The sequence below is a fragment of the Dermochelys coriacea genome, chromosome 3 (assembly GCF_009764565.3).
Source record: "Dermochelys coriacea isolate rDerCor1 chromosome 3, rDerCor1.pri.v4, whole genome shotgun sequence".
Taxonomy (NCBI): Eukaryota; Metazoa; Chordata; order Testudines; family Dermochelyidae; genus Dermochelys; species Dermochelys coriacea.
In genome coordinates this window covers 155,643,042-155,670,834 of record NC_050070.1, presented here as the reverse complement: position 1 = coordinate 155,670,834, position 27,793 = coordinate 155,643,042, and the positions used below count along the sequence as shown (strand labels likewise).

Sequence of the window (27,793 nt, the reverse complement as noted above, 5' to 3'; positions counted from 1 at the left end):
TACAATTAGGCTGCATTTTTATTGAGTATGTCTAATGAAAATATGAGACTGAACCTAGGTTTAACAGATCATCAGAACCCAGAAACAATGCAGTATATTCATGTTGGAAAGTATACATACACATGTATATACATATAGGCACACACACTGGGGTATCAGAAAAAGAGAGCTTTTGACATTTCATTGCACTTAATTTCTCTCATCATGATGCTGAGAGCATCTAACGCTAAATGTCACTTAAATCAGAATGTAAAAGCTTGTAAAAAACTATGGCATTTATATAACTATATTAAATGTGTAATTGTTTGACTTGAAACAGCAGAATGTGTTATGCAAATTATCAAACGAACTGCTTCTCGCACAGCGCTCCAAACCAAAATATTTTGAAGTAAGCTGGACAGATATTAAATGCTTAGAGGACTTTGGGTATGCCTTATAAATTAAAATGTATTTATCAGGTGAATACATAAAAGGAAGTTTTGTAGCAAGGGAAGTAATTACAATAATGAGGTAAACATGTGGCAGAGAATACAATAATCATGTGCTCTGCACAGGAAAAGGCAGCTTTAGACAATTGGTCCTTGAATGCTGGAGAAAGCACTGTATCCTGGCCACATGTTGGCACAAGCAGCGAGAACAAGTGTGTGGATGCTGTAGCTTACTGCAGAAACAAAGACCCGTCTCAACAGCTGGGCGGCTGAATGTGTGGATATGAAATCACTCTTCTACACCAGGGTTTGATTTTAAAGCCAGTGGCATAAGTGTGGGTGAATTTTCAGCTTTGCGGGGGGGGGGAATTAATTAGGAAGGGAACACTTCAGAGGTCCAGAGGAAAGGAATTGGACATAATACAGCTCATAGATAGAAGAGAGCTATGACACAACATAGTTTGTGCTTCACTAGCTCCATCTGCAGGTATTTTCTCTTTAATTATGATTTTGAAAGAACTGGTAAGAGGACATTGATGTGAGTGGACTTTGGTTATCAGGGAGAAATACTCAACCAAGAAATTCTCAACCAAGTGGGGGCTTGAATAGGGGAATACAAAAGGCATCTGCCCAAACACACAATGCTGAAAAGATAGAAAAGCCTGAACTATTATGACCATTCTAGAAACACGTCTGATGAAAGAGGAAGGTGAAGAGACATGGTCAGGATAAAATTTGTATTTTTAAAAGAAGAATTTCCCTCTGTATAATACAACCACTACCGTAGCATTTTATAGAGCTACTTTACATAGGAAATGTTGGACTGCCTCAGACCTACGGTCAATTTAATCCAATATCTTGTCTCTTGACAGTGGCCAGCATCAATGCTTTAGAACAGTGGTGGGCACCCATGGCCCGCAAGCGGCCCATCAGGGTAATCTGATTGCGGGCTGTGAAACATTTTGCTGATGACAATCCGCAAGCATGGCGCCTCGCAGCTCCCGGTGGCTGTGGTTTGCCGGGTTCCCGGACACCGGTTCGTGGGCAACAGGTTGCCCACCACTGCTTTAGAAGAAGGTGCAAGAAACTGCACAGTTGACAGATGTAGGGTAATCTGCTCCCATCAAGGTCTCTTCCTAATCTCTTATAATTTGGAATTATTTTAAGACACAGGTTTCATATTATATATAAATGAGGTATTAGATTTTTTCCAATACTCTTTTTCAGCATGAATTTTTATAGTTCTGGATATTCTTGTTATCCATAGAAAAGTCAAATCCCTCTTTAGTCCTCACTAAATTCTTGGCTCCAACAATATTCTGTGGCAATGAGTTCCACAGTCTAATTATGCACTGAGAGAATTATCTTATCAATTTTGAATGTATCATTTTTCAGATTCATCAAATGTCCCAATGTTCTTGTGTTATGACACAAGGAGAAGAAAAACTCCTATCTCCCTTTTCTAGAGCATCCACTATTTTGGGGGCTTTTATCATCATGTCCCCTCAAATTTGTCTCTTTTGAAAGATAAGCAATCCAAATATTTTCAATTTGTCTTCATACGAGAGTTTTTCCATGCCTCTAATTATTGCATTTTTCCTCAGCGTTTCCAGCCAATTTCATTCTCTAGTTTTCTTGCACTATTCAGTGCAGAAGTGCTTGAGTTCCAAAAATTAAAAAGGATTTTTTTTTGAGGGGGGGAGGGGTTAAAATATATTTCCTTTGAAATAAAATGTCATTTTAAGTACAATTTGGAGGCAAAAACACTAGTATTTTCATTTTTATTGGATAAAACCAGCTTGGTCTCACCTCATCAAGCTTATAAACAAAGTCCTTACAAGTCTAACATTCTTACACTGAATACAATGACCAGGCCAACTGCAGAAGAGGTGGAAAAATTTATGTGCAAGGCTCAGGAATCCTTAGAAGTGTTTTAAAAACAAAGAACAAATTCAGTGTTTGAGATAACTGTCTGAATTGGTGCTGATGCCATTCAGTCTTGAACAACATCTGAGAAGCCAACTCTTTCACCCCTCACTCAATTCTGTGCAGGAAGCTGTCCAAAGTAGCACGGTCCCTTAGACCTCAGAGCCCCTGCCTGGGGCCTGTGAAGCTTAATAGCCATACTTTTCATTCAGATGAGTCTTGCCATCACCGCTTTGACCTGATTGACAAGAGACAAAAATATATATATTCTCTTCCAAGGTCAACTCATAGCAAAGAATGAAATTGTCTACACAGAGCATACATTTGACAGGCAGAAAAAAGTATACCAACCCACACAATGAATACTACAATACTAGTCTCCTTTTGATACATAATTCCTGACAGCTGGGAGTTATATGCCTTTACAAGACTACATAATATCTTTCATCTTTATTTGGTTCCTCCAGTATCCCCATTATGCCAGCTCAGACAGGAGACAAATCCGCCCATTAGTAGCTGGAGACAGGAAAAGAGAGCTCCCTCAAAAAAGGAAGCTGGCTAGACACACCCAGTTCAGCCCCTCTTCTGGTCAGCTGAGCCAGGAATTTTGCTTTAGTTTTTACTAGTGCTAATGGAGTGCAGTCCTTCTGTTCACTTAGCTCTGCGTTAGAGCTCTCCTCAGTGAAGTTCCTTCCCTATCTCCTCCCTCCCTGTGAGGCCCAGCAATGTTTTAAACCCCTAATTATCTGTAATTTTGAGAAAGACTACCATGAAACCATATGAAATCTAATCTATACACTTAATATGAAAAGCTATATTCATAAGCCATGCTCTCATTAAAAAAGTATAATTGAAAATTCATTGCATCATTAAAAATAACCACAGAAGGTTAAATCAAAACGATTTGAAGGTTAATTAGAAAAAAGTTAATCTTTACCTTTTACCCTCCACACAAATTGGATTTGTGCCCCTATTAAAAGTCATTCCATATCTCTGCCACAATAAGTTAATAAGGCTTGTCTCTCCAAAACATGTTATACGAGTTGTAGGAAGATTTGTGTTTCAAAGTTTTGGCCAAAAAATCTTCACAAAGTGTTAGAGGACCAATTCCATAAATTGCTGAATGTTCCAATGACTTCAGTGAAAGTTGAGGCTGCTCAAAACCTCACAGGCTTTGATCTTTCTTTCAAATAATAAAACCACCACCATACTTGGCATAACAAAGCTGATACAGAACTGCAAGAACTAATAGTAGCTCATATAGCAGTGTGAAAAGTATATTTGTTACATGTGGTATTTGGGATGGGTGTATGTGTGAAATATCTATACTGGTTGATTTTTTTTTTTTTTGGGCCACATTTCAGGGACCTCAGGACTATTTTGCAAATGGATTCCTGATTTATTGGAGTAAGAAGTTAGAGGAACTTGCTTGGTACCTGCAGGAGGCATCCAAACACAGTAGTCTGGGTCATCTTCTGGGTACTGCGAGGAGGAAAGTGCTTGCTGGAGCTGCAAAAAATAAAAATTGAGCAGACATTTTTAAAGATACAGCATTCCTAGCATAAAGTTCCCAAGTGTTTCAATTAGTCAGTTTTAAGCTCACGGAAGCGGTGTGGAAGGAAGGAAAAAAAAAAAAAAGCTACCGAGAGGTGGGAGCAGTTTCCCTACTGTGAAGGGTCAATGAGGAAACACAACAGGAGTGCAGTGGGCAGGTAACGGAGCAGGTCTGTCAGGGCGTGTCTACATTACCCTCGGCATTGACAGGCAGCGGGGGAGTGTCAGCTGTCAACTGACCACAGTGAAGACATCGCGATAAGTAGATCTCAGTAAATCGACTTCAGATACTTTATTCACGTAGCTGAAGTTGCTAACTTAGATCGATCCCCACCCGCCCAGCATAGATCAGGCCTCAGAACATCGATTGAAGGACAAACTCCACCCTCCGATACAGCCACGAAATCCCCAATGAAGTCAGTAGGAGTTGAGTGTACTAATGAGGGCAGAACTGTTTGTTGCACTTGACAGCATTACAGATACAAAACACAGGATTGTGTCCATGGTGTAGGCAAATAAAGGTTACAATGAAAATGTTAATTTTTGTATTTGCTGACTCTCGAGGATTTAAATTTGTAAGCTTAATGTTACATTGATGTCAATTTTACAATGAATGTCCCTGTTTAAAGGAAAAAGATGAAGGTGAGACTTAAATACTCTTAAGTGATTTAGGAGCACAATTCACACTGGGAAAAAAAAATATTAAGGCCAACAGTTTCAAACTTGAATGCCTGAAGTTATACTGTTAGATAAGAGTGGCCTCATTTTCCAAGGAGATACATGCTTCCAGCTCCCATTAAATTTCAGTGGCATTTGTGACTGCTAAGTGCTCCTCAAAAATCAGGCTATTTTCATCGAGGCCTAAATATGGAGATAACAAGTTAAGGTCAGGTTGAAAATTTAGGGCCGAAGCAGTAATCTTAACTGCTTTCATCTTTTACTTCCACAATTAAGTAGTCAAAAATCTAACAACTCCATAGTGAAATGCTGAAAACCATTAACCCCCCCCCCCCACCTATATTTAAGTCTTTAAATCTACACAGAGCATACGTTGCTTCAGTAACTCAGCCAGAGGTTAGAGGTCTATTAGAGGATTGGTGAGTGAGGGTCTATGGCCTGCAGTGTGCAGGAGGGCAGACTAGATGATCATGATGGTCCCTTCTGGCCTTTAAGTCTATATTTACTAAGCACTGAATTTATGTACTGGTTATTACATAAAACCTTAATACAGATCTATCAGCATGATCAAAGCAATGTTTCAGTCCATCAAATCTGTTTAATTTTCTAAAATTAACCTGGATTAGAGACCTCTGGAAGATCTAGCCTCCTGGAAAGTGTTAGCATGTAAAATTCAGCTATTTTTATTCTTGCGCACAAAAAAGTCAAAACCTTTTCAGAAGGAGAAAAGACTTTTTCCAGTTTTGCATGATTCAAAAGTGCATAAAAAGATTTTTTCCTCAGACTTTTAAAAAAATGCTACCTTTGGGCTGAAACCCATTATGGAAAATATCAACCAAAAGGAGAGAGTGCAAAAGATAGCATGTGCAAAAAAGTGATTTGTAATGGGAATGTGAAGATATTTAATATTAGGAGAATGCTGTAACATTAGAATGCTTGGAGTGAATTAGTGCTGCTTAGAGGTGCTGGGTTTGACAGCCCTGGAGACTGATACCTTCTAGTTATCCACAGAAGTGGTACAGCATGGATTGTAGAGTGCAAATGTATTGACACTTCCCTCACTAATATGCTTCAACCTAGTTACAGAGGGACCTCCTCTGAAGGATGTTCCCATTCAGTCCTTGGGCCTCTTTGCTGGGATTGCTAACAATGGAATCAATTAACGCCAATGGAAGTATTTTTTTGGATTAGCTGATCCTGCTAGTAGCTGATGGGCATTACATCTCTTTGCTACATGATGCAGTGTATTTGCAAGCATTCTATCAATTACAAAGCCTACAACCAGAATGTGCTGCGTAGAAATTGCCACACTGGATAAACTTGTAGTCCATCTAGTCCAGTACCCTGTCTCCAACAATGGTCAGTACCAGATAGTTTAGAGAAAGGTATAAGCCCCCATGATGCTAAATTATGCAGTAATAAGCCCCCAGGAAAAGGTTCTTTCTAACCCCCGGCAGAAGTGGTTATCTTTATGCCCCAAAACATGGAGGGTTCATATCCCTTACAGATTTTTATCCTAGAAAAAACTCTATCCTCCTTGTGAATGCACTGAAGGCCACTTACACCTTGGCTCCCAGTTACAATAAATTCCACAGCACTAACAATGGCCCCTTTCCACAACTCCCAAAAGTATGAAGTTATATTAAAGACAAGACATGTGGATTACAGAGGTGGCCCCCAGGTTTTTGTCCAACAGTATCAGTTTTCCAGACTAAGACTTTTGCTGCATAAGCCAGTACGTACAACATCCCACGCTAATCCACAAGAAAGCTCTGCAGTCACAGGACTGGGCATTGGAGCATGCCAATTTTTATGGCAAGTTGGAGCACATACAAGCGAATGAGATATCACATCACTGTGACACAGCACAAAGTGTTAGCGATACAGTTGGAAAGGAAGCTTTGTTGAATGGACTGGTGGTCTAGTTTGACTGTAGCTTTTATGAAGCTCTGTCATTCCTGAAATGCTAGCTCATAGCTTCTCAGCAGGCACACTCCTCGGTGACTTGTAATAGCTCTCTATGCCTGCTGCAGCAGTAGTGTATTAGAAGACTAGTCTCACACACCATGGAAAAGACATCACTGTCACAAAGCTGTACTCCAACCAAGTTACCAACCCATTTCACTCAGAGGGAATCTTTTAAATTAGATTGTTGACTTCTTGGGACAGGGACTGTCTTCATATGAGTGAGAGAGCTTCAGGTATCATTACTTACCCTGCTTGGGCCATTAACTTTCGTCTTTTTCTTGGGGCTCTCTTCAAATGTCCTGCACGCTCTCTCAGACACTGGGAAGAAACAAGATCTGTTTTATAGCACACGGTATTGCTCCTACATCACGAGCCAGCAGCTCTATCAGAAATAAGTTTACAAAAGGCCCACTTAAAAATAGACCTCTCAAAGGAAATGATTCATTAACCTTATTGAACCAAAATTCAGTTCTTTTATCTATTGAACAGGATACTACTGTTATAAATTTATTGAGATTAAATAAACTACAGTTGTCACTTAAATGTAACGTATTCAATCCTCTATCTGGCACTCCATATATCCACTTGTAAGGGGTTAGGATCTAATAGGTCTTTTCTATCTGCAGTTACTATAATGATATATTCTAATAGTCAAGCAATTTTCTCCCTGCAGATTACAAGAGGATACAATTTTGAAGCTGGAGCATGGAAGTGTCCTGGACTTCAGCCATCAAGGGTCTGTCCTCTAGGCCATGAAGACTGAAAGCTACTTTAGGAAATACATGGAACCAACATACAAAAATGCCACTTTTCTGGGTACAGGAATATCAGTTAGTGAAAGAGAACAGTGAGGGAGCATGTAAGATGAATAGCCTTGACTCTCCTGCCATTTAACCTAAGTGGCTCAAGATCTCAATTTCATCAGACATCAAAATTCACCCCTATAAGACAATAAGAGGAAAGTCTCCCTGAGGAATCTTAGGCTGCCATAGACTGTCGGGTGGGAGAAAAGAGTAAGAGAATTCATACAGATCTCTTCCAAATGTTTTGCATGCCAAGTCAGGCTTTGATCTTGAGGATCAGATGGATTTTTGTAAAATGCATGGTGACATTTGGTCAGCTCAGAGTGCATGCTACTGTCATATGGTACTTGAGATTTGTATTGGCACAGATCTTCACATGCACTTCCCCTCTGACCAACTCTTAAGACAAGACAAGGAGGAGAAAAAGAGTGCATCATTTTTTATACTTGGTTCTTCCTCACAAGATCCTGCTGTCACTCTTCTGCACTAAAATAATTTTGTATTTATATAGCGTCTTTCATCCAAGGAACTCAAAGCGCCTTATAGATTTGGAGGGGCGAGGAGAATTGAAATACAGAGATGAAGTGACTTGCCCGGAAGTCACATACTTAGACTGTGGCAGAGTTGAAAATAGCTCTTACACCCCCTGGATTCCTAGTTCCCTGCTTCAGAAGCTAGACAATGCAGTTTCCTTTTGCTAATTTGCACAGACAATAGCTCCTTTGAATAAATTTTTAAGTCCATAATCTCCTGCACAATTGCTGAGCCCAACATTGCATTGCTCACCTTGAGACTTCTCTTGTGATAGGTCCACCTTATATGCATTATCTGGTATCTTTAACTGATTGCTGATGGGCTGAGACTGAAAACCAATCCCTGGGGAAAACAGCCAAAAAGTCAACAGAATACACTTATCAGGCATCCTAAGAAGTAGAGCACTAGTATCACTGAAACACAATATACTAAAGTAAACTTAGCTGCATTCATTTCAGCACTGACATTCAAATAAAGGGACAATCCTCTCTAAACACCTAAAAAGTTTAAACGTAGAAAGACTATTTCAATACAACATTGGGAAGGGAGTTTAATTAATCCACAGAGCCAGTTTAAACTAACAACTTGGCCATCTTGCACATGATACCATACATTAAAGCAAGGAGGTAGAGTTGCAGATATGAGGGAACAAAATAACTTACTGCAATGTTATGGCTGAGTTTTCACATGCACTAAGTTGGTGAATGCAAAAGGGTTTGAATTTGGATATAAGCTATACAGACAGTGTCAAGATCCTGCCATTATGACTTTTAAAATATTTTACCTCTTCAGTTTACAAACCTTCAAATGTTTTCTTACTCTGAAATCTGTTTTCTTTTTAATTATGTTCCTTTACAACAATGCCATGTACTAGTTTGTTACTGTAAGACACTCAAGTGCTGCACATACTGGTTTATCAATATGGCCCACCACAATACAGAAAGATTTTTTTCTTGTCTTTTTTTTTTTAATCCCAAAACTATGGGAAATTTGCTGTTGTGCACAGCTTAAATACAAAACCAGGTGAAACTCTTTGGTTCCCGGATCTGTTTGTGCCCAGAATGCTGAACTCATAAGCACAAAGCTGTGAAAAGGAAATCTGCAAAGTGTCACATGAACATCTGCGAAGCAAACCTCCAGAGCTTTGGGCAACTCTGAAAAATCCAGTAATTTATACTCGCATAACCTAATGCAGGGAAAAGGGAAAAAGTGGTCACTGTTTACCATGGGTGGGTTCCACATTCTTGCTAGGAGAACTGGCAGGAAGACTAGTCTCTTGTTCTACTTCTTCTCCTGCCATTTTCATCTCTGCTTTTTGTGTCTCGATATTTGCTGCTTTGATTTCCTGCTCCTTATCTTCATCCTCTTCTTCTTCCTCCACTTCAGGCCCATCATCTTTCATTTTTAACAAGCTTTCAGGGATAACTGGACGTCTGAGAGACAACTTCTGTGGCGTAAAAGCAAACTGATGTAGCAGTGTTTAGGTAATCTGACGATGAGTGCTATAAAAAACCCTAAGATATATAGACAGGTTGATACAGAATGGCCACAGACAGACAAGACAGGACAAAGCATGTTTGTTCACACATAGGAAGAACTAGGAAAGAAGTACCAAATGGATGACGAGCTATTTTGTCCTAAGGAAAGGTATCAGTGCAGGTGAAAAAGAAGAAGGAAGAGAGATACAGTCATTGTCCCCAGAAGAGCAGGTCATAGTTTTTTTGATAGTCATATTGGGAATTAAACCAATAGTGCATTTGAATTTAACTAAAAGGCCAAGAAGAATAGAAAAAGTGAAGGGAAAGCCAATGACCTAAGGAAACGAAAGCAACTAATACCTGAAAACTGGTCTCTTCATCCAACTTACCCCTAGGTTTCCAGTTTTCAGTTTGAATTTTCTTCCCCCTTTCATTGCACCAAAGAGAGGCAGTGTTAGCTTTTTAGGCTTGTTCTCTATTTCCACACCATGACTCCCAGTCCTAACAAAATTAGATACAAAGAAAAGCGATTCGCAAATGCACAATCTACAGTAAATACCCAAGCATCAATCTCTTCTATTTAAGAACAGAAACATTTGCGGAACAAAAGTGATGCTATGAAACAAGAACTCAAACCTGTGCTGTGAGATGCTGCTGCATGAAATGTTATTAAGAAACACCAGTATGTGTGCACACGTGCACACACACAAAGCAGGTGTTGATCTTACTGCTTTAACTCCACTGTTGCTGCATCTCTCTGTAGCATCGCTTTGACACGGCTATGGGTCAGTGGCACACTGACCCGCCAAAGTGACATCTCAGATGTACCATAGGACGTGGTACCCATTGTATATTTTGCTCTTTCTACGTTTTGGCAGCATTTCACTTGCCAGGACAGCACAATTTCATATGGATAATATACGATTACTGATGTAGACTCACTGTGGCTTCAACTCTGGCAGTTCTGCAGGTTTAACAATCTTTATTAACCCTTTCAGTCTCTGCTGTTCTTTCCTCAATTCAAAGGACCGCAAATGAAGCTTCTTCCTCATTACGCTGTCTAAGGAGCAGCCTGATTTTATTTCAGTCATGAACTCATCCAAGGAATCTTGAGAAGCCGGCTGGGATTGGGCTGGGCAAGATGATTGCAAAATACACAAGGTGGCGGGGAGGGGAGGGAAAAAAAAAAAAAAAAAAAAAAAAGATGAGTCTCATACCCACCAAATTTAACCTTTGAAGATTGCGAAGTGTGTAATGGGGCAATACAAGTACCCAAGACAGATAACTAGCTAATACACCACCCTCTGTGCAAAACTCTCACCATTCAGCTAAATAATGGGCCAAATTTGTCCCTGGGGAAGAATTCAATGGAGTTCTCTTAAGGATTAATTTGATTCAATACATTTTAGTCTGTGTAAACCCATTTCTGAATTTGTGAATGTTAATTTAAGTAATCACCCCATTGAAGTCTGTAAGTATTTCCAATCTTACATAAAATATAATTCATCTGTGACTCCTGTTCAGACAACCTTATATACTGTTGTTACTTTGGCAATGTTTTCTAATTGGGAAGGCTGATTTATATTTGGGAAAATAAAGGTATGGGTTTTTTTTCCTCCCATACCTTTATTTACCTCCCAGATGGTGAGAGTCCATCTCTTTGCAGACATTGCTGATTCCTCCCATACATGTAGTAACAAAGTTGTTTCTTTTGCACCTCAAATTTTGGTTCATTAGGCTTTAGAGCCTCAGGTTTTTCTTGCTAACCCATGACTTAGCAAGGATCAGAAAAGTTCTTTTCTTGGATTTTGACAATGCTACAGAATTTGCATCCTCTGAGTTATGTCAGAGGCAGACGATGAAGAGAACTAATTCTGTGTTACCAGAATTTCTGAGCCCTTGTTGTTCAGTAAGAACTTCTGCCTTATTTTTACTATTATACGCTATGCTAAAATTCAGGCAAACTTAAATTTTTGTAACTGTATGATTAGGTGTGCATGTAGATATGTACGTGTGTCTGTATGTAAATTGCAAATTTTTAAATATCTGCCCTAATTATAAGCCAGGCCTAAGTATTTTAACTTTCTAATTAACTCAGCCTTAATTATAAATCAGAATTGGTTGAATGTAATTAAAGATGATTTTTTTTTGGCTTTGTTTAAATTTTTTGTGATGAGTATATTTTTGAAAGTGATTGTAAGGAACTATTAAGCATTTGTTCTAGTTATGCAAACATTTATAAAAGGCCTCAGTTCATAAACTGGGTATTTCTGATATAGAACAAAATATAGTTTCAAGTTTAACACACACACAAAAGCTGTAGCAGCATGTAACAGTAATTACTCAAAGATCACTTAGTTAATAGGATGCAAGGAATTATTATTTGGTATGCTATGTGCCCTAATGTCCCTTAGGAAGATGATATATCAACATTAATAAAAATGTATTGTAAGTAGTCCAGCCAAAGTAGCTCTCATTAAGTCTGTTTCTCTCATATATAATTAATAACTTTACACTGAGTGTGAATCAGGACAAAAGCTACCCACGAACTGAGTGTTTGAATCTTTTAAAAGACAGAGATACCGTATGTCAATATTTGCCCTTATGTGCAGGATGCCTACAAAATAACCTTGAATTAAAGGTGTGTATATAGATATATACAAACACACTCAGAGCACTTTTAATACTAAATTTACACACATTCTGCACTATATGATGGATTCTTAGAGAGATATTTAGCATACCACCAGATTAAGTATCTGAACTTTAAAGTAAGCCAGTGAATAGATATGCATGCTCTAGACTCAAAGAGATCCTGACCTGGGAAAAACCTTGAAGAAGTCAATGGGAATTAGGTGCTCAGCACCTCACAGGATTGGACCTGAAGTTGGGCACAACGGACCAGCCCAGAAAATTGATACATACAACCCTGCCCCAATGTAGAATGAATTAGTTGTCTCTGCCTGAAGTGCTGCCACCATTTCAAAATAGAGACTCAGCAATGTGTAAGTGGATGTGGAAGTTTCAACATTGGGTGGCAACTACAGAGGACAGCCATGTCTCAGGTAAATACAGCTTTGGACAAACCAGTCTGTCCTCTGATGAGCAAATGAACAGCAGGATCTATTACCTCAGCATCACAAAGGGAATCACTACCCCCCTGCTGCTTGAGGGACCAGATTTCCCAAGCTCAGGCTATGAAATGCAGTTCACAGTCTTTTTCTTAGAATGCGATATCTGCAATAGCACAGAAAATTGCTGGGGAGACGAAAATTAGTCATCACTAGGAGCAGGATTAATCATGGATATTGTATTTTACGTTATATGGACAAAAGCTCTAAGGCCATTTACTTCACTATCAGCTTGTCCATGAAGAACATCATCATCGCTAACAAAAAATAAAAGTGAAAATCTCTGTGTATTTGATTTTCATTCAGCTGCACTGAAGTATGAGAGAGTTATCAAGCTTCCTCATCAACAGGTAATTCAAAATGAGTTTAGGAAGCAATCTGTAAACCTCTATTGATGTTGCTCTGACAACCACTTAATTTTGACAAGCGCTGGGTAAGAGGTACAGTAATTCAGCCTGTCACTCACTAGTCCATCTTTCTGGAGTGCTGCCCTTAGAGGCCAGACACGTAATGACTTAGAGAAAGCCAAAGCTTGATAAGGTTTCACAACCTTATCGCCTATAATAGTATTGACAGACTACCAATACAATGATAAAAATCACCTATCATTAGTGTACATGCTCTCAGAAGCTGTAGTCCAGCACCTATGGTTAATGTGAGCTACCAATTTAAATTACAAAGGAAAAAAAACAAGCAGCCAATACAAGGATTAAAATAGACTTGCCAGTGATCTAAGACTAGTTATAGTCTATCCTGGCCCAATGTCAGGAAAGCATTGTTAAACTGAGGTACCAAAGTAGCCCCAGTATTGTTTCAAAGTAAGGTCTGATACCTCGCAGTCTGACAGGTCTATCAATAAATGCTGGCATTCCCAGTTTTCCAGGGCTATAAAGGATTCATGTCCACCTCAGTGAGTCATGACATGCTGGAATTAACAGTACTAAATGCTTTCAGGTTCAAATAGATTTTCCAAGCAATGGTCCTGGACATATGACCACAAACAAAATTGTTGATCAAAACTGGCACTGGTATTGGGTGGTTTACCAAAATGAAATAGCGGACCATATCGTGCAGACATAAAAGTATAGCTACCATAAGTTGAAATATATTACTACCTGGAAGACTCTACAATTCTCAGAGAAATCTTATTCACACAAGGAAGACCCATCCTTTGCTTATGCAAACTATTTCTGGTAGAAAATGTATAAACAAACACCTAAGTACACTTCCCACAGATAACACCTGGCCACATTACACATAGCCTACAAGTACATTTTGTCTCAACTTTTTCTAGTTGGCTTTTTATGTGCCCAATATTTGTTTTGTTTAAAGAGGCAGTCAATTTGAATTTTTTTAAATTCAGCTTACAATTTAAAGGCTGTTCACTAAAGATATATATATATTTTTTAATTCCCTTTTGATTAAAAAAAAAAAAAAGAGAGGAGAGGAGAGTTTGCATTTCCTTGCTGCATTATCAGGGTCTTTTGAGTAGGTCCAAGAGCAATGCCACTAAATGTCCTTGGGAATGCACCTGCCTGCTGCCTCTTCACCTTCAGTTGTTGCTAACAATAATTACTTGCTTGCAGAGCCTGTGGAAGAGTATAATTTTCTCTCTCCCAGCTACATCTCATGAGAGTGATGCAACTGACCATTAGAAAGCAGTATAGCGAACTACTCAACAAGTGCTGTCAAATGCACAAAGTAAATCTGAAAAAAAAAAAAAAAAAGACAAAAATATGCTTTTCCCTCTGATCTTTCATTCTAGTAACCATAGCAGTTACTAAAACAAAACAAAAGGAGGTATAAAATTTGCAGATGGAAGTAGGATTTTTGAGTGACAGCATCCTTTTAACTACCTCTATGAAATGCAAGAGCACATTATTGGCAGACAAATTTAATGTATTTACATACACCTATATTCAGGGGTCATTCCACAAGGAACCCTGAAGACAGAACCTTTTGTTTCCAAATATGTTTGCAGGGGATGAGGGGACTGGTGAAAGTTCTCTAGGATCCCCTAATCTATTCCTCACAGAGTCTCAAAAGCTTTGCCTTATAGTGCTCCTCTCTTTGAGGAAGGTTAGACCTGACTCGAGTTATGGAATATGACCATCTCACCTGACAGTAGCTTTCCCCTACACTACACACACCCAACCCAGAAGAGGCTCCTCGCCCACGCCAGAAGAGCAAGGATGGAACCCAAACTCTGACCTCACGTGGCAGCAAGATGCAAATTCACCAGACAGACACAGGGTCCTAAACTTCAAGTACTTTCACTGTGTACTTTTCAGTTTTTCTTTCCTTTAAACTTTTACATCTGCAGTGACAATGATGACCTGAATAGAGATCATCTGCAATTGCAGAAGCCTTTGGTCTTTTGTTTCCTGCAAAAGGATTTGGAGGTTGTGGAAGAATTATCTTCAAAAGGGTTGGTTTCACAAACATGGTTAACACCGATGAGCACTAGTTTACCTTGTTAAACTCATCTAGCTAGTACACCCTCCTCCCCTTACCTGAGATGTTGTGTACTGTTAAGATACTCATTAACAACAAATGCAGGGTAACTACACCTATATTGTCTACTGTCTGATCCTGTGTACTGGATTAGGTACTCTCTTTGGGACTGGTGTGAAACAATAGCGAGCAAAATGACCTGCAAGTATGCCTGCTTCTAGATTCCACTCCTCCATTTTCATTTAGCAACTATATGCAAGACATGTATACAAACTCTGCCCTCTCCTCCACAGCGTTCCCTAAAGCTCTTCAATCAGGGATACTTGGTGCCTTACCTTTCCCTGAAAACTTCAGCTTCTCTGTTATCTCAGAAAGTTCTTTTTCAGCTGCATTTAACTTTGCAACCTACAAAGAGCCACACAATTAAAAAACATTTTCATTTTAAAGATGTTTTTAAAATAAGTTATTCTTAAAACCAATATTCTACACATTATCCTGTCTTTACACTGCTGATCTTTGGCCAGGAGGTTACTGGCTCAAAGGACTGACTCTGCTCCTAAACCACTTCTCATCTCATTTTCCTCCTGAAGCATCAAGATGTGCACATGCCTGGGTAACCATGTTCTATTAATGTCACCTTTGTCCTTCCTTCTCACCCTCCTTGTCTGAGTATGACCCTAACTTGTCAAGCCACGTTCAATCCAGTTTGTATGGTCTTTGAAGCAGGGACCAGATCATCTTGTTTTGGGAGGTACCATGTGCACTTTCAACACTTGGAAATTATTTTGTGATGGCCTGAAACTGTTTGTGTCTTTGTTCTGATACTCAGTTCACCCACCTCTCTGCCCTGTCCTGTCAAGCAGAAGAAAAACTGCACAGGCAAGCACAATATAGTACATTTCCCTAGAATAGGGTGTGCACTACTTTCTGGTAACTCATTAGCTGAGTTTATTATTATTTTCACAGCTCTGATCAATGAAGTTGCAAATTCCTCTTGCCTCCCCTAGTTTGTATGTGAGAATTTAGGGCTCATGCCAGATGACTGATTGGCCTGGGGACTGAAGTCCTCTATCCACAGAGCAGGCACAGCAGAGACAGCAGCAGAGCAAACTTCCGCAGTACTGCCTTCCCTACACACCTCAACCTTAAGCAGGAGCTGTTCCATGATGAGAAGGCTTGTTCTCCATGCACAATCAGTCCTCCTCCTTTTTGATGAGGCTGCTAGTAGAAGTTAAGTTGTACCAAAAGCGGTGGCAGTTTCTGTGTTCACTCAGACTGGGACCACCAACTAAGTGCACACATGCTACGGAAGTGCTGGTAGCAGCAGCTTTCTGGCACTTCCACCCTGTGCTGGAGTCAAAAGGTTCCATGCATACGCCAACACCAATCTTCAACCCTCCAAGTCTCTTGTTCTATGGACACTGAGCCCTATTGACTCCACTCTAGGCTGATCAATTGGTAATTACAGGCCTGAGATGGTATCAAAGCACTGTCTAACACAGAGCAATTTAAAATCCCTTTGATCTTTCTTTCCAGCAACAGCGTATGCAAGACTGATTATAGCCTGAAGCTAACAATGCCCTGTCTGGCTGATAACCTGAGGTTCTTCTTACCAGTGAATCAAAAGTCTCCGGCTTCTCTTCTATTTTCCCAGCTTTTTTCATTCTGTTCAGTCGTTTCTTTTCAACAACCCCAGTTCGGTCAAGGAAGGTGTCATCATCACTGTCATAAAAGTCCTCCTCTTCCCAGTTCTTTGCTTTCCTTTTCCGGGATACTGAGAAAGGTGGGGGGGAATGGCAAGGAAGCAAAAAAGAGTTAAAAGCTCCTGAAAAAGAGAACAGTTTGAAGCCAGTCATCTACATCATTGATTTAAGCCTACCTAGTCTAGTTAGTACCACATAATTGACCAAATGTGTAACACATACACTGGAGAATGCAAGATTGTTTAAATCCACTCTAGGCATATGCAGCAGGCTCAAGCTTTCTCGGCAACTAGAAGCCGCCCCTCAGAGAACATCTTCTAAATAGCTACCAAAGAACGTGACCAGTTACCAACCTGCCTCTTGCCGCAGCACACCTCTAGCATCCAGTATTCGGCAAGCTTCTAGCGCGCACTGTATCATTGCTTCCTTTTTCTTTCCTGAATGGATAGCCTCTGCCACCAGCTGCTTCCCTGATGCATCATCCACAGGCAACCTATTCAATTCAGAGTTACAGAACAGCTCTGAGACACTACTAGGCTCCTATGTTCTTTACGTTGGACATCACTCTTTCCATCCCACGCTATTCTCTTTTACAGTAAATATTTTCATGTTACAATTTTTTACATTAGTCAAACCAGTTAGTTTCCACAAAACTTTCAGGCAAATCTTTAACTAGCCTGAGGAACAGGACTTCCTACATCCAATCCCAGGCCATAGCAAAACAGCACAGACAAACCAAAGGAACTAATTTAGGCCCCAAAGTACTTTTAAGCACCCTTGTCCTGCGAATTACCAATGCTAGAAATTAACATTATGCCATACTGGAGCAGAGATTCTCAAAATGGTATAAGCCATTCCAAGCTATTCTATTTGGTCATAAGCTATCAGACCTTAAATGTCACGTCATTCCAATTACTATCTTGCTTTCCCCTCCCCAACACCAACATGATGTTAGTGGCCTCTCTGAAGAGCCTTTGAAGCTAGAAACCACTGTTTTATACCATCTGAAAGAAAGGAATGAGATTTCAAATACTATAAAGCATGAATTTCTATTTCCATTAGTTTGTGAGATACTGCTAGCTAAATTCTTCCTCACATAATATTTCAAATTGTTGTCGCTCTCATAGCAGGGACAATTGAAAGAGTTGTCACAATTTGATGTTCCTGGAGGATGGAAAATAGATAAGCAAGAAAGACTTGGGGAAAGAGTACAGACACTAAACTGGATAATGATCCATCCATCATCCTTCTATTTCAATTTCAATGCTTAAGCTTAATCTCATTTTGGTCTCAGCTGCAGATGTACCAATCAAACAAATGACTATCCGCTTCTGCTTATGAAACAAACATCTAATTTCAGAAAGTCAATGCATAGTATACCTACTTAACCCTGCAGAGCCAAGTATTGTGTCCATGGTCATCATATTCATACTCTAGTTCTTCTCCTGTACAGGAAATAAAGAAAAAAGTTGATGCAGCCGCCCACATTGTAGTAACCAACAACCACTACTTGTGGTAGAGGACAATAGCGAGGATTAAAGGAAAATAACCCCTTTTGTGCTTGATACTCCCCTGCTTATACATCAACAGATTGGACTTGCTCTTAGCCACCATAACATCCTGGGCAGTTGGTTATCCACTGTGACCTTAAGTTCTTTTCTGAGTCATGACTTTCCCAAACACAGTTCCCCACATCCTAAGAGCAACCCATATTCTTGGTTCATCGTTTGTGACCTTACATTTTCTTGTATTAAAACATATGCTGTTAAAGGGAGCCAAGCTTACAATGAGATCCTGATCTCTCTGTAGAAGCAAGCAGTCATCATTTAACACCCCAACAATATTTGAGTCATCTGCATACTTTACCAGCAATGATTTTAAATTGACGTCAAGTTGTCACTGCCTTCTGTTTTTGCTGCTCTATAATACTTTCCTATAAAGCCTCATATCATAACCACCGACCCCCAGATGGGTCTGAACTATGAAGCCTCTGGATCTCTTAAACATTACTTTTGAGAGTTGGTTGTAGAAAGGGTGTCACTCAAGAATGATGCAAGGTGCTTACACAATTCCCAGCCTGGGAGCCAAGAACAAAGTTTGAACTCAGAATATAAGAACAGCCATACTGGGTCAGAACAAATGTCCATCTAGCCCAGTAGCCTGTCTTCCAACAGTGGCCAATGCCAGGTGCTTCAGAGGAAATGAACAGAACAGGTAATCATCAAGTGATCCATCCCCTGTCGCTCATTCCCAGCTCCTGGCAAACAGAAGCTAGGAACACCATCCTTACCCATCCCGGCTAATAGCCATTCATGGACCTATCCTCCATTAACTTACCTAGTTCTTATTAACTTACCTAGTTCTTGTTATAGTCTTGGCCTGTGCGTTGTGTGAAGAAACACTTTATGGCATCACCATCGGGAAATGCTCAGCTGACAAAGGACAGACACAATACACATACCTTCCCTGTCAAAGAAACCCTGCAGGGCCTTCCTAGGGTCCTTCAAATAAAAGGCTTCTTGCTCCTCCTGAAACTCTATGGCAATAGGATTTTCCTCAACTTCATCTTCCTCGGCGTCTTCGCCTGGAGGAAAGCATGCACAGAAGTGCAGATGAAATAGGAAAGGAGGTTGGGAAGAGATGCAAGTAAAATTCAGCATTCATCAGTGTGAAAAATATGAGCCACAATTCAGAAAACCCCCTGTATAACAAGTTTTGCTTAACTTTTACATTCTTTTGATAAGTTACCCTCACAGATTCACCTGCCTTTTGCTAGTCAGGTTAAGTATATAATAGTAGTTTATCATTTTAAGACATACTTAAAGTATCGGAACTTTAGCTATTTAAAATTATGGTCCACTTTGTCAGCTCTCATATGCTGACTTGAGAGGTTTGGTTTTCTTGAGAATTAAACCACAAAAATTAGAAAACTCAACCCTACTGCCAAACAAACACACAGATGCAAAGAATTCAGTTAGGGCTAACTTCACTATGTAGTGGTCTCCAGAAACTGTATACACTACATTTGCTGCAATAATATACACAACATAGCAGAAGTTAAGGACAGACCATAAACTTCAATTCTTAGTTTCTTGCCTTTTTGGTTTGAAGTCAGACCCTTAAAGTTGTGTTTTTTGTTTGGGCATAGATCTCCTTCTGCCTCTTCCACACATAAACTTACTTACATCAGCAATCCTTTTTATAAAAAGAAAATGATTTTTCTCTTCAAAAAATTATCTCACAATAATACAACACTGAAGCTGGAATTCAATGCTTAGTTTTCATCTATCTAATTTTTGCTCAAAAGATTTTAGCTCTTATTTTAGCAACTTCATTCAGAGGTATAATATATCTCTTACCCATTCCCCATGAGCAACTCATATCATTACTCTGACCGCTCTCATTTCTTTTCTCTTCTTTTTCTTCTTGCTCATCTTCATCTGAGTCTTCGCCTAACATTGTCTTCTCTAGCTTTGCCTGTTGCTGCTTGCGCAGAGCCTTCAGCTGAGTCACAGTTAGTTCAGACTCAGACTCTTGATCCTCCTCAGGTCCCTGCAGCATAAGACACAGGCAATATCTTTAAAGAGTGCATCTGGAAAAGATACCATTTTGTAACAGAAAAGCATATTATTCTATGATACTGTCAATCTCTCTTTCCTTTTTTTTAAATAAAAAGTTCAGTTTACCTATTGTATTCCACAACCCTAAATCCCTTGATACCGGACACAGTAGTTTTCATTTCCTGTCTACAGACAAGCAGCATTACAGATGCAGCGTTTGATTCAAGATGTGGCGGCATTTTAATGGTAGGACAGGTGACCCCCTATATATTCTTTAATTCACAAGGGTGTGTTTAAGTATGAGGTGCTTTGAGGGCCTCAAAAGAGCCCGTTATCACTACTTTTAATAAAAATTTTCCTGGACTGTTAGGCATTAGTGTTTTAACTCCTAGAAATATCATACTGCTAAACTAGAATTCAAAATGAAACTGATTGCTTTAGTTCCCTTTTCTTTTAACATAACCCTCCCCCCAACAAAACAGATTTTAACTCTTAAATTTGATTTTTTAATTTAGATTAGTTTCATAAAGTCTGCATTTGCCAAAGGAGCACATGCAAGCTTTTCTGCAAAAATGCAACTTTCCAAGATATGCATCCAATTCTTTCATTCCATATCTTGCTGGAGGAATTAAACATACAATGAAGACAACAAAGGTACTCCTCTTGCAATCTACACTACAGGACCATATAGCTAACTTGTCACTTTGGAGAAAACAAATAATAAAACAACACCACCACAAATGTTCCATCTAGTTTGATGCTCCATTTCTGAGCAGTGACAGGTACATTATGCTTCAGAAGGCGATTCTTTTTTCCAGTTAATAATCAACCAAGCCAATCACAGAGTATTTTTACAGGTGGTGAATCAAATTTTTCCCCTTTCCTACAAGTCTAACCTATTTTCTTAAGTTGCTGAATAAGGAAGTTGAGCTACATGAAATAGTGTCCTTAAAAGGATGCTGTCAGTTTGAAAGCTGGTCAATTTCAGGGTTGCCAACTCTTGCAACTTTATCATAGCTTTTACAAGGGGTAAACACTGAGATGGCAAAATCTGCAAACAATACAAAACTACTCAAGATAGTTAAGTCCCAAGCAGACTGTGAAGAGCTACAAAAGGTTCTCACAAAACTGGGTGACTGGGCAACAAAATGGTAGATGAAACTGAAAGGTGATAAATGAAAAGTAATGCACATTGGAAAACATAATTCCAACTATACATATCAAATGATGGGGTCTAACTTAGTTGTTACCACTCAAGAAAGAGATCTTGGAGTCGTTTTGGATAGTTCCCTGAAAACATCCAGTCAATGCACAACGGCAGTCAAAAAAGTGAATCATTAAGAAAGGGATAGATAAGACAGAAAATATTATATTGCGTCTATATAAATCCCTGGTACGCTCACATCTTGAATAGTACATGCAGATGTGGTCACCCCATCTCAAAAAAGATATATTAGAATTAGAAAAGGTTCAGAAAAGGGCAACAAAAATAATTAGGGGTACGGCCCAGCTACCACATGAGGAGCGATTAATAAGATTTGGACTTTTCAGCTTGGAAAAAGAGATGACTAAGGGGGATACGATAGAGGTCTATAAAATCATGAATTGGGTAGAGAAAGTGGAGAAAGTAATTAAGGAAGTGTTATTTACTCCTTCTCATAACACAAGAATAGTAGTTCTCAAACTTGTGTACTGGTGACCCCTTTCACATAGCAAGCCTCTGTGTGACCCACCCTTAAATATATAAAAAAGCATTTTTAATTTATAACACCATTATAAATGCTGGATGCAAAGCGGGGTTTGGGGTGGAAGCTGACAGCTCACGAACCCCAGTCTGAGAACCCCTGCACAAGAACTAGAGGTCACCAAATGAAATTAATAGGCAGCAGATTTAAACAAACAAAAAGAAGTATTTCTTCACACAACGCACAGTCAATCTGTGCATTCTTTGCCAGAGGATGTTGTGAAGGCCAAGATTATAATGAGATTCCAATAAGAACTAGATAAGTTCATGGAGAATAGGTTCATCAATGATTATTAGCCAGGATGGACAGGGATGGTGTCCCTAGCCTCTGTTGCCAGAAGCTAGGAATGGGCGACAGGGGATGGATCACTTGATGATTACCTTTTCCATTCATTCCCTCTGGCCACTGTTGGAAAAAAGGGTACTGGGCTAGATGGACCTTTGGTCTGACCCAGTAAGGCCGTTCCTATGTTTTTACAATGACTAGTGCATTCTTAATGCTCCAGTTCCTGGAATCACGTGAACGTGAGAGACTCTCAGCTTTTTTAAAATGTGAGTTTCTTGCCTTCACAGTTGCAAAGCCAAGCCTGAAAATGTGACCCTCGTGCACAGTAAATGCTGAGAAACCAGAAGAGACTCTGAAATACTTGTTCAAAATCATGAATTTTAACTCATGATTTCTGAACACATGGGTTTGACACAGCTGTAACTGCAAAGAGTGAGAGTCAGACTCTGTGTACACTTAGGGCAGCATGTAGAGCACAGGAACCATATGAATGAGTACCCGCTACAGTGAAAGGCAGGTTACATCCATGCTTGTCAGATGGTGCGTAGCTACAAGTGGCGGTAGGATGCTACGGAGCTAACAATAGCAGCATAGACCCGAGGGGCATGCTTTGGGTGGGTAGAGTCCTGCAGGCCACATACCTAGGTTCAGGTACTTATGGAAGTTTGCTCTATTCCCTTAAGCACTGCCTATGCTGCTGTTAACTAATCCCTGTGCTAACTGGGCACACAGTCTGTACTCTGCACATCACTGAAAAGTGCAGCTACGCTTTCAGAGGCATTTTTGGTGCTGCCTGGGGACAGTTTTGGGGGCTTACAGCTCACAGAAACCCCCCCCCCCCGTACCATAGGGCTGGAACTAGAGGTGCCGCTGCACTCCCTGGCTTGAAGTGGTTCCCATCCTATACAGGGTTTACCGTTTGGGTCAATGGCTCTCGGCGCCCCCGGCTCCGCACCCACCTGCAGCACGAAGAGGCGGGAGCTGCCCCCGAAGCGCAGCGCGTGGCCCACGCGCACCCGGCAGTAGGTGCGGGGCGGGAGCCGGGCCTTGTTGAGGAAGGTGCCGTGGGTGCTGTCCAGGTCGTAGACGTAGAAGCCGGCCTGGGCCTGGCCGCGGTACTGCAGCACGGCGTGGTGCCGCGACACGGACGGGTGCTCCAGGGCCAGGGCGCAGCCCGGCAGCCGCCCCACCAGGAACCAGCTCCTGCCCTCCAAGCGCAGGGTGCCCACGATGACGCCGCCCTTCAGGGTCTCCAGGCCGTAGCCGGCCTCGGCCGGGGGGCAGGTGCCCCACGGCGGCTCCTGGTAGCGGGGCTGCGGGGCCGCGGCGGGGAGGGGGCCCGGGGCCGAGCTCCGCTCCCGGGGCTGGGGCGGGCTCTCCGCTGGCGGCTCCTCACCCGCCGCTTCCCCCTCGGCGTCCCGGGGAGCGGCGCCCACCTCCTCGCCGCGGAGCGGGACCGCCGGCGGCAGCGCCGGTCTCTTGAAGGCCCCGAAATCGGGTCCCTCGGCCACCGGCTCCATCCTTCGGGGCTCGGCCGCCGCCAGCCTAGCGGGTCCCCGCGACACCGACCCCCCCCGGAAACTTGCTCCCCCGGCAGCTCGGGTTCCGCCCACGTCTCAGCACCGCAAGGGCTCAGAGCCCCGGAACCAAACAAGAAGCGGGAGGAAGAGCGCGGCGGACACCCCCACCCTCCAGGCCGCGCGGGCCTCCGGGGGGCCATTTCCGGCAGCGGAACATCCTTTGCATCCGGGTCAGAGGTCAGCGGCTGGCGGAGTCCTTCTGTTGCGGGGTGTCCACAGCGGGAGGCTGCCGGCGTCTGCTGCGGGCCGGGGCTCGGTAAGGGCGGGGCGGGATCCTCTGCCCCGGCCCCTCCCCCTGTGCTCCGCGCAGGGCTGAGCCTGACCTCCGGGCCCCGAGCCGGTGGCGGCTCCGCTCCCTGACTCCCCTCCAGCCGGGCCGCAGCGCTCAGGGGGCCGCTCCCGGCTTCGCCACTGACTCGTTGCGCGGCCCTGGTCCGGCTCCTCTCGGCCAGTGGGGGCTGCCACCCCCAGCACGGTGCAGCCGCGTGAGGGGCCCGGCTTCCCTAAGGTCTGGAAAGCCCGTGGGAGCCTGCGGGGGAAAGCGCTGCACAAGTGCAAGGCGCTGCTGGGAATAATACTTCGTGCCTCTGCCCCCAGCCTGGGGCTCCCGTCTCCTGCGGGTGTTATAGACCAACCCCGCCTGCTGCGTGGGGGAGTAAACTGAGGCAGGAAGCCATATGGTTTGTTCCCAGTTCTTACGGCTCTGGTTTACCGAAGAAAGATCGAGGTGGAGCGCTCAGATGACTGATCACCAAACACCCCAGAAGCTAATTCCATACACACAATGGATTTGGGACTCACTGAACTTGTAAACTTCTGAAATTTCCCCGAGACAGGGCAGATTGGGTTGTCAGTTCTTCTGTGAATTCTTTCTTTAGGTCAGGGAGAACTAAAGTCTGCATTATAAATGTGAAACAACCTTACATCCGACTTTCTTTTTCTCTAGGAGTAGCAGCCATGTAATCTCTTAAGAACAGCACCATCTTGCACGTGTTCTGAAGATCATCTTCTCAGCATGTCCTTGAATGAGAAGTTTTTGCTGTTGATAACTGGAAGGGTGCTTGGAGTTTCCTAACTCCTTTGTTTCTTCTATCAAAAGCCCACTGTCTCCTCAAAAGTCTTTCTCTGTTACTTTAGGCACTATACCTTATTTGTGACAAAATGCTGCGATATTGGGGTGAGATTCCCGTGTCGACCAATCAGGCCAACCGTAGCTCCTTTGATTTACTTCAGCGTGAGTTTCGCACTGTGGAAGTTCAGGATCCTCCATTACATCAGCCCTCTGCAAACAAGCCCAGGCCACCCACCATGCTGGACATCCCCTCGGAGCCCTGTAGCCTCACCATTCACACCATTCAGCTCATCCAGCACAACAGACGGCTGCGCAGCCTCATTGCCATGGCTCAGGCCCAGAACCAGCAGCAAGTAGAGGGCATAAAGATGGATGAGAGCGAGCCTCTGCCATCCTGTCCTGTCTCCCCACCTCTCCCTGATGACCTGCTTCCTCTGGATAGCAAAACCCCCAAAATGCCATTTCAGCTAAGGCACAGTGACCCAGAGAGCGACTTTTATAGGTGTGTTGGTGTCACATTGGATTAAGTCTCTGCTGCAGTGAAGTCAGGCAACTTTATATGTACAGAGTCAGTTAGATAGATCCTTTTTTGGGGAGTGGCTGTCTCAGAGGATCATTAAGGAGGGAGGGAGACTAAGGTATAGTGATTAGAGAAGGAGACTAAGGTCAAAAATCCTGAATTCTACTAGTCTGTGTATTTGTTTCCTATCTGTAAAATGCGGTTAGCAGTTCTGATTTGTGTCTCAGCAGGGTATGGCTTAGTGTTTATAAATGTGTTTTGACATCTGATGGAAGGAGCAGTAGAAGTTCAATTATTGGTTGTCATGGGAGATAGTCTTTCATCTTTAGATTCCTCATTTAAATCCAGTTGCTGCTTCAAATCCAGTTTAGTTTCATAATGGCTGAAAGTCTATAAGCCTCAAATGTGACCATTTGGCTGTTCAGTGGCCTGTAATGATGAAAGTAGTTGATGGTTACCCTTCAGTTCCTAATGGCTACACAACATAAGCTTCCCTGCACCACAGTTGGCATTGTTCTTGATAATCTCAGCAGAGAGGTCTAGAATTGTATAGTTATGGACACTGAATTACCTTCTCCCTAAAACTGGCTTTTCCAACAGAGAGAAAGTTTGTAGGAAACTTGTATTGCTTCTGCTCTATCTGTTCTTTTGGGGTAAATAATAGGGGTCCAGTCTCTGGGGTTTTCCAAGAGCAATCTTTATTTTGCCAGCACTACATTAACAAGAGAAAGTGGTGTTTTTTTTTTTCTTTTTTTTTTTTTTTTTTTTTTTTTTACAGGTTTCACTGTAGCAGCTGTGTTAGTCTGTATTCGCAAAAAGAAAAAGGAGTACTTGTGGCACCTTAGAGACTAACAAATTATTTGAGCATAAGCTTTCGTGAGCTACAGCTCACTTCACTGGATGCATTCAGTGGAAAATACACTGACCATCTCCCCACTGTATTTTCCACTGAATGCATCCGATGAAGCGAGCTGTAGCTCACGAAAGCTTATGCTCAAATAAATTTGTTAGTCTTTAAGGTGCCACAAGTACTCTCTTTTTGCTTTTTCTACAGGATGCTGAGGTGCTTTACAGACTGGATAGTTTTATTTACAGAGATCACTCTCTCACCATTATAATACAGTATGCTCTTAGGTGGAATAAGATAGCAGCCACTCCATACATGTTGTAGGAGAGAATAACTTCTATTGAAATAGGGGATAGGACCCTAGGGTTAACACCCTTCCTACTCCTGCTGTGGGATCTTTAATGACCACAAATAACTAAGAATTCTACTTTGTCTTACTTGAAAGTAGAGCTGGGTGACAATTTTCAGCCAAAACTTTTTTCAGTGAGAAATGCAGATTTAGCAACACCAAAATGTTTTTCCAATTTGTATAGATTGTGTCAAATTGTTTGGTTTAAAAAAAAGTTTTGACATCTTCAGAATAATATTGTGGTTTTTTTATTTGAAAAAATTAAAAGTCAAATCTTTAAAATGGTCTAAATTAAAATATTTTGATTTTGCTGAAACCAAACAATTTGTTTGGCTCCTAACTGATTTTTTTTTTTAATGGTTGGATTTGCTGAAAATTAAAAACAATTTTTGGTTCAACCCAAAGCCATTTTTTTAAATTGCTAGTGAACTGAAGTCCTAGCTGTAATAATGCAGTGCCCTCCATACACTACGTTGGGGCACTATTTCAATATCTCTTTGAAAGAACATCATCATCTTGTAAAGAAGAAAAGGTCAGCTGGATAAAGATAAGATTGGGAAAGTGAACTACATCAGAAAACAGTTTCGTTGTTTATATCAAGTTAAAATAGTAATAGTAATGTTTACTTCAGTATGGTGCCTTACGTCCTCATGGTTTATAAATATCAGTGATTCAAGTCTTGCAGTACTCTTGCAAAAACGGGCATCATCCCTGTTTTACAAATGGGAAACAGAGGCATATGGGTGAAGTAGCTTGTCCAAGGTCACTCAAAAAAAACCTCATGTTCCCAACAGAGCCTAGATCATGACTTGTAGTCATGTAGTTTAACCATTAGATGCAATTAATGCATTTGCCCTACTGACTTCCTTTTTCAGAGCTCCCCAGGTACCTAAGATGAGAGGTCAAGTGAGGTTTACTTGGATCTGGTTTGATTTTGCATGCAGTTTGCATAGCTAACTTCTTTCATTTCACAGAGGAGTTAAGCTTTTTTTTAGTTGAGCTTTCAGTGTAAAAGTTAAAAATGTTTTTGATCAAATTTCACTTTGGTTTAGACAAATGTAAATCCCTTTCATGTTTAGAGTAATTAAGATTGATAAAAACAGAACCCCAACCCTCTCCTTGTCTACTGCAGTCATTGAGGATGGTCTAGGGAAATATTTATAGTAGTTAGCCACCTG

The 27,793-nt window shown here is 41.4% G+C and overlaps 2 protein-coding genes across 5 annotated transcripts in view; one reads left to right on the top strand and one right to left on the bottom strand.

The window, feature by feature from the left end:
- On the bottom strand, window positions 1-23,953 carry LOC119852766 (solute carrier family 4 member 1 adaptor protein). Its single transcript, XM_038394464.2, has 14 exons — window positions 23,207-23,953; window positions 20,017-20,209; window positions 19,119-19,241; window positions 18,042-18,102; window positions 17,011-17,150; window positions 16,568-16,728; window positions 15,290-15,359; window positions 10,312-10,501; window positions 9,759-9,870; window positions 9,116-9,338; window positions 8,144-8,233; window positions 6,802-6,872; window positions 3,791-3,863; window positions 1-2,592 (listed from the first exon to the last, which is right to left on the bottom strand). Exons 1-14 carry the CDS (start codon window positions 23,765-23,767, stop codon window positions 2,543-2,545), a joined length of 2,118 nt encoding a protein of 705 aa, XP_038250392.1. The 5' UTR covers window positions 23,768-23,953; the 3' UTR covers window positions 1-2,542.
- SUPT7L (SPT7 like, STAGA complex subunit gamma) overlaps window positions 23,954-27,793 on the top strand; it is a 21,013-nt gene continuing 17,173 nt past the window's right edge. The window contains exons 1-2 of one of the 4 annotated variants that reach the window (XM_043511620.1): window positions 23,954-24,083; window positions 24,800-25,401. In XM_043511620.1, coding sequence (XP_043367555.1) covers window positions 24,989-25,401 — 413 coding nt within the window. In that variant the 5' untranslated portion in view covers window positions 23,954-24,083; window positions 24,800-24,988. Of the gene's footprint in view, window positions 24,336-24,773; window positions 25,402-27,793 lie in introns of all 4 variants that reach the window. The other 3 variants (XM_043511621.1, XM_038394466.2, XM_043511622.1) reach the window with 3 other exon arrangements.

What these genes read in the sequence shown, in the direction of transcription:
- LOC119852766 (XM_038394464.2), bottom strand. Translation starts at nt 23,767, where the DNA reads ATGGAGCCGGTGGCCGAGGGACCCGATTTCGGGGCCTTCAAGAGACCG. An exon ending in CCCGCCTCTTCGTGCTGCAG is followed by an intron (nt 20,210 to 23,206) that starts GTGGGTGCGGAG and finishes CTTATGCTGCAG; the next exon opens with GGACCTGAGGAGGATCAAGA. An exon ending in GAGTTGCTCATGGGGAATGG is followed by an intron (nt 19,242 to 20,016) that starts GTAAGAGATATA and finishes GCTTTCCTCCAG; the next exon opens with GCGAAGACGCCGAGGAAGAT.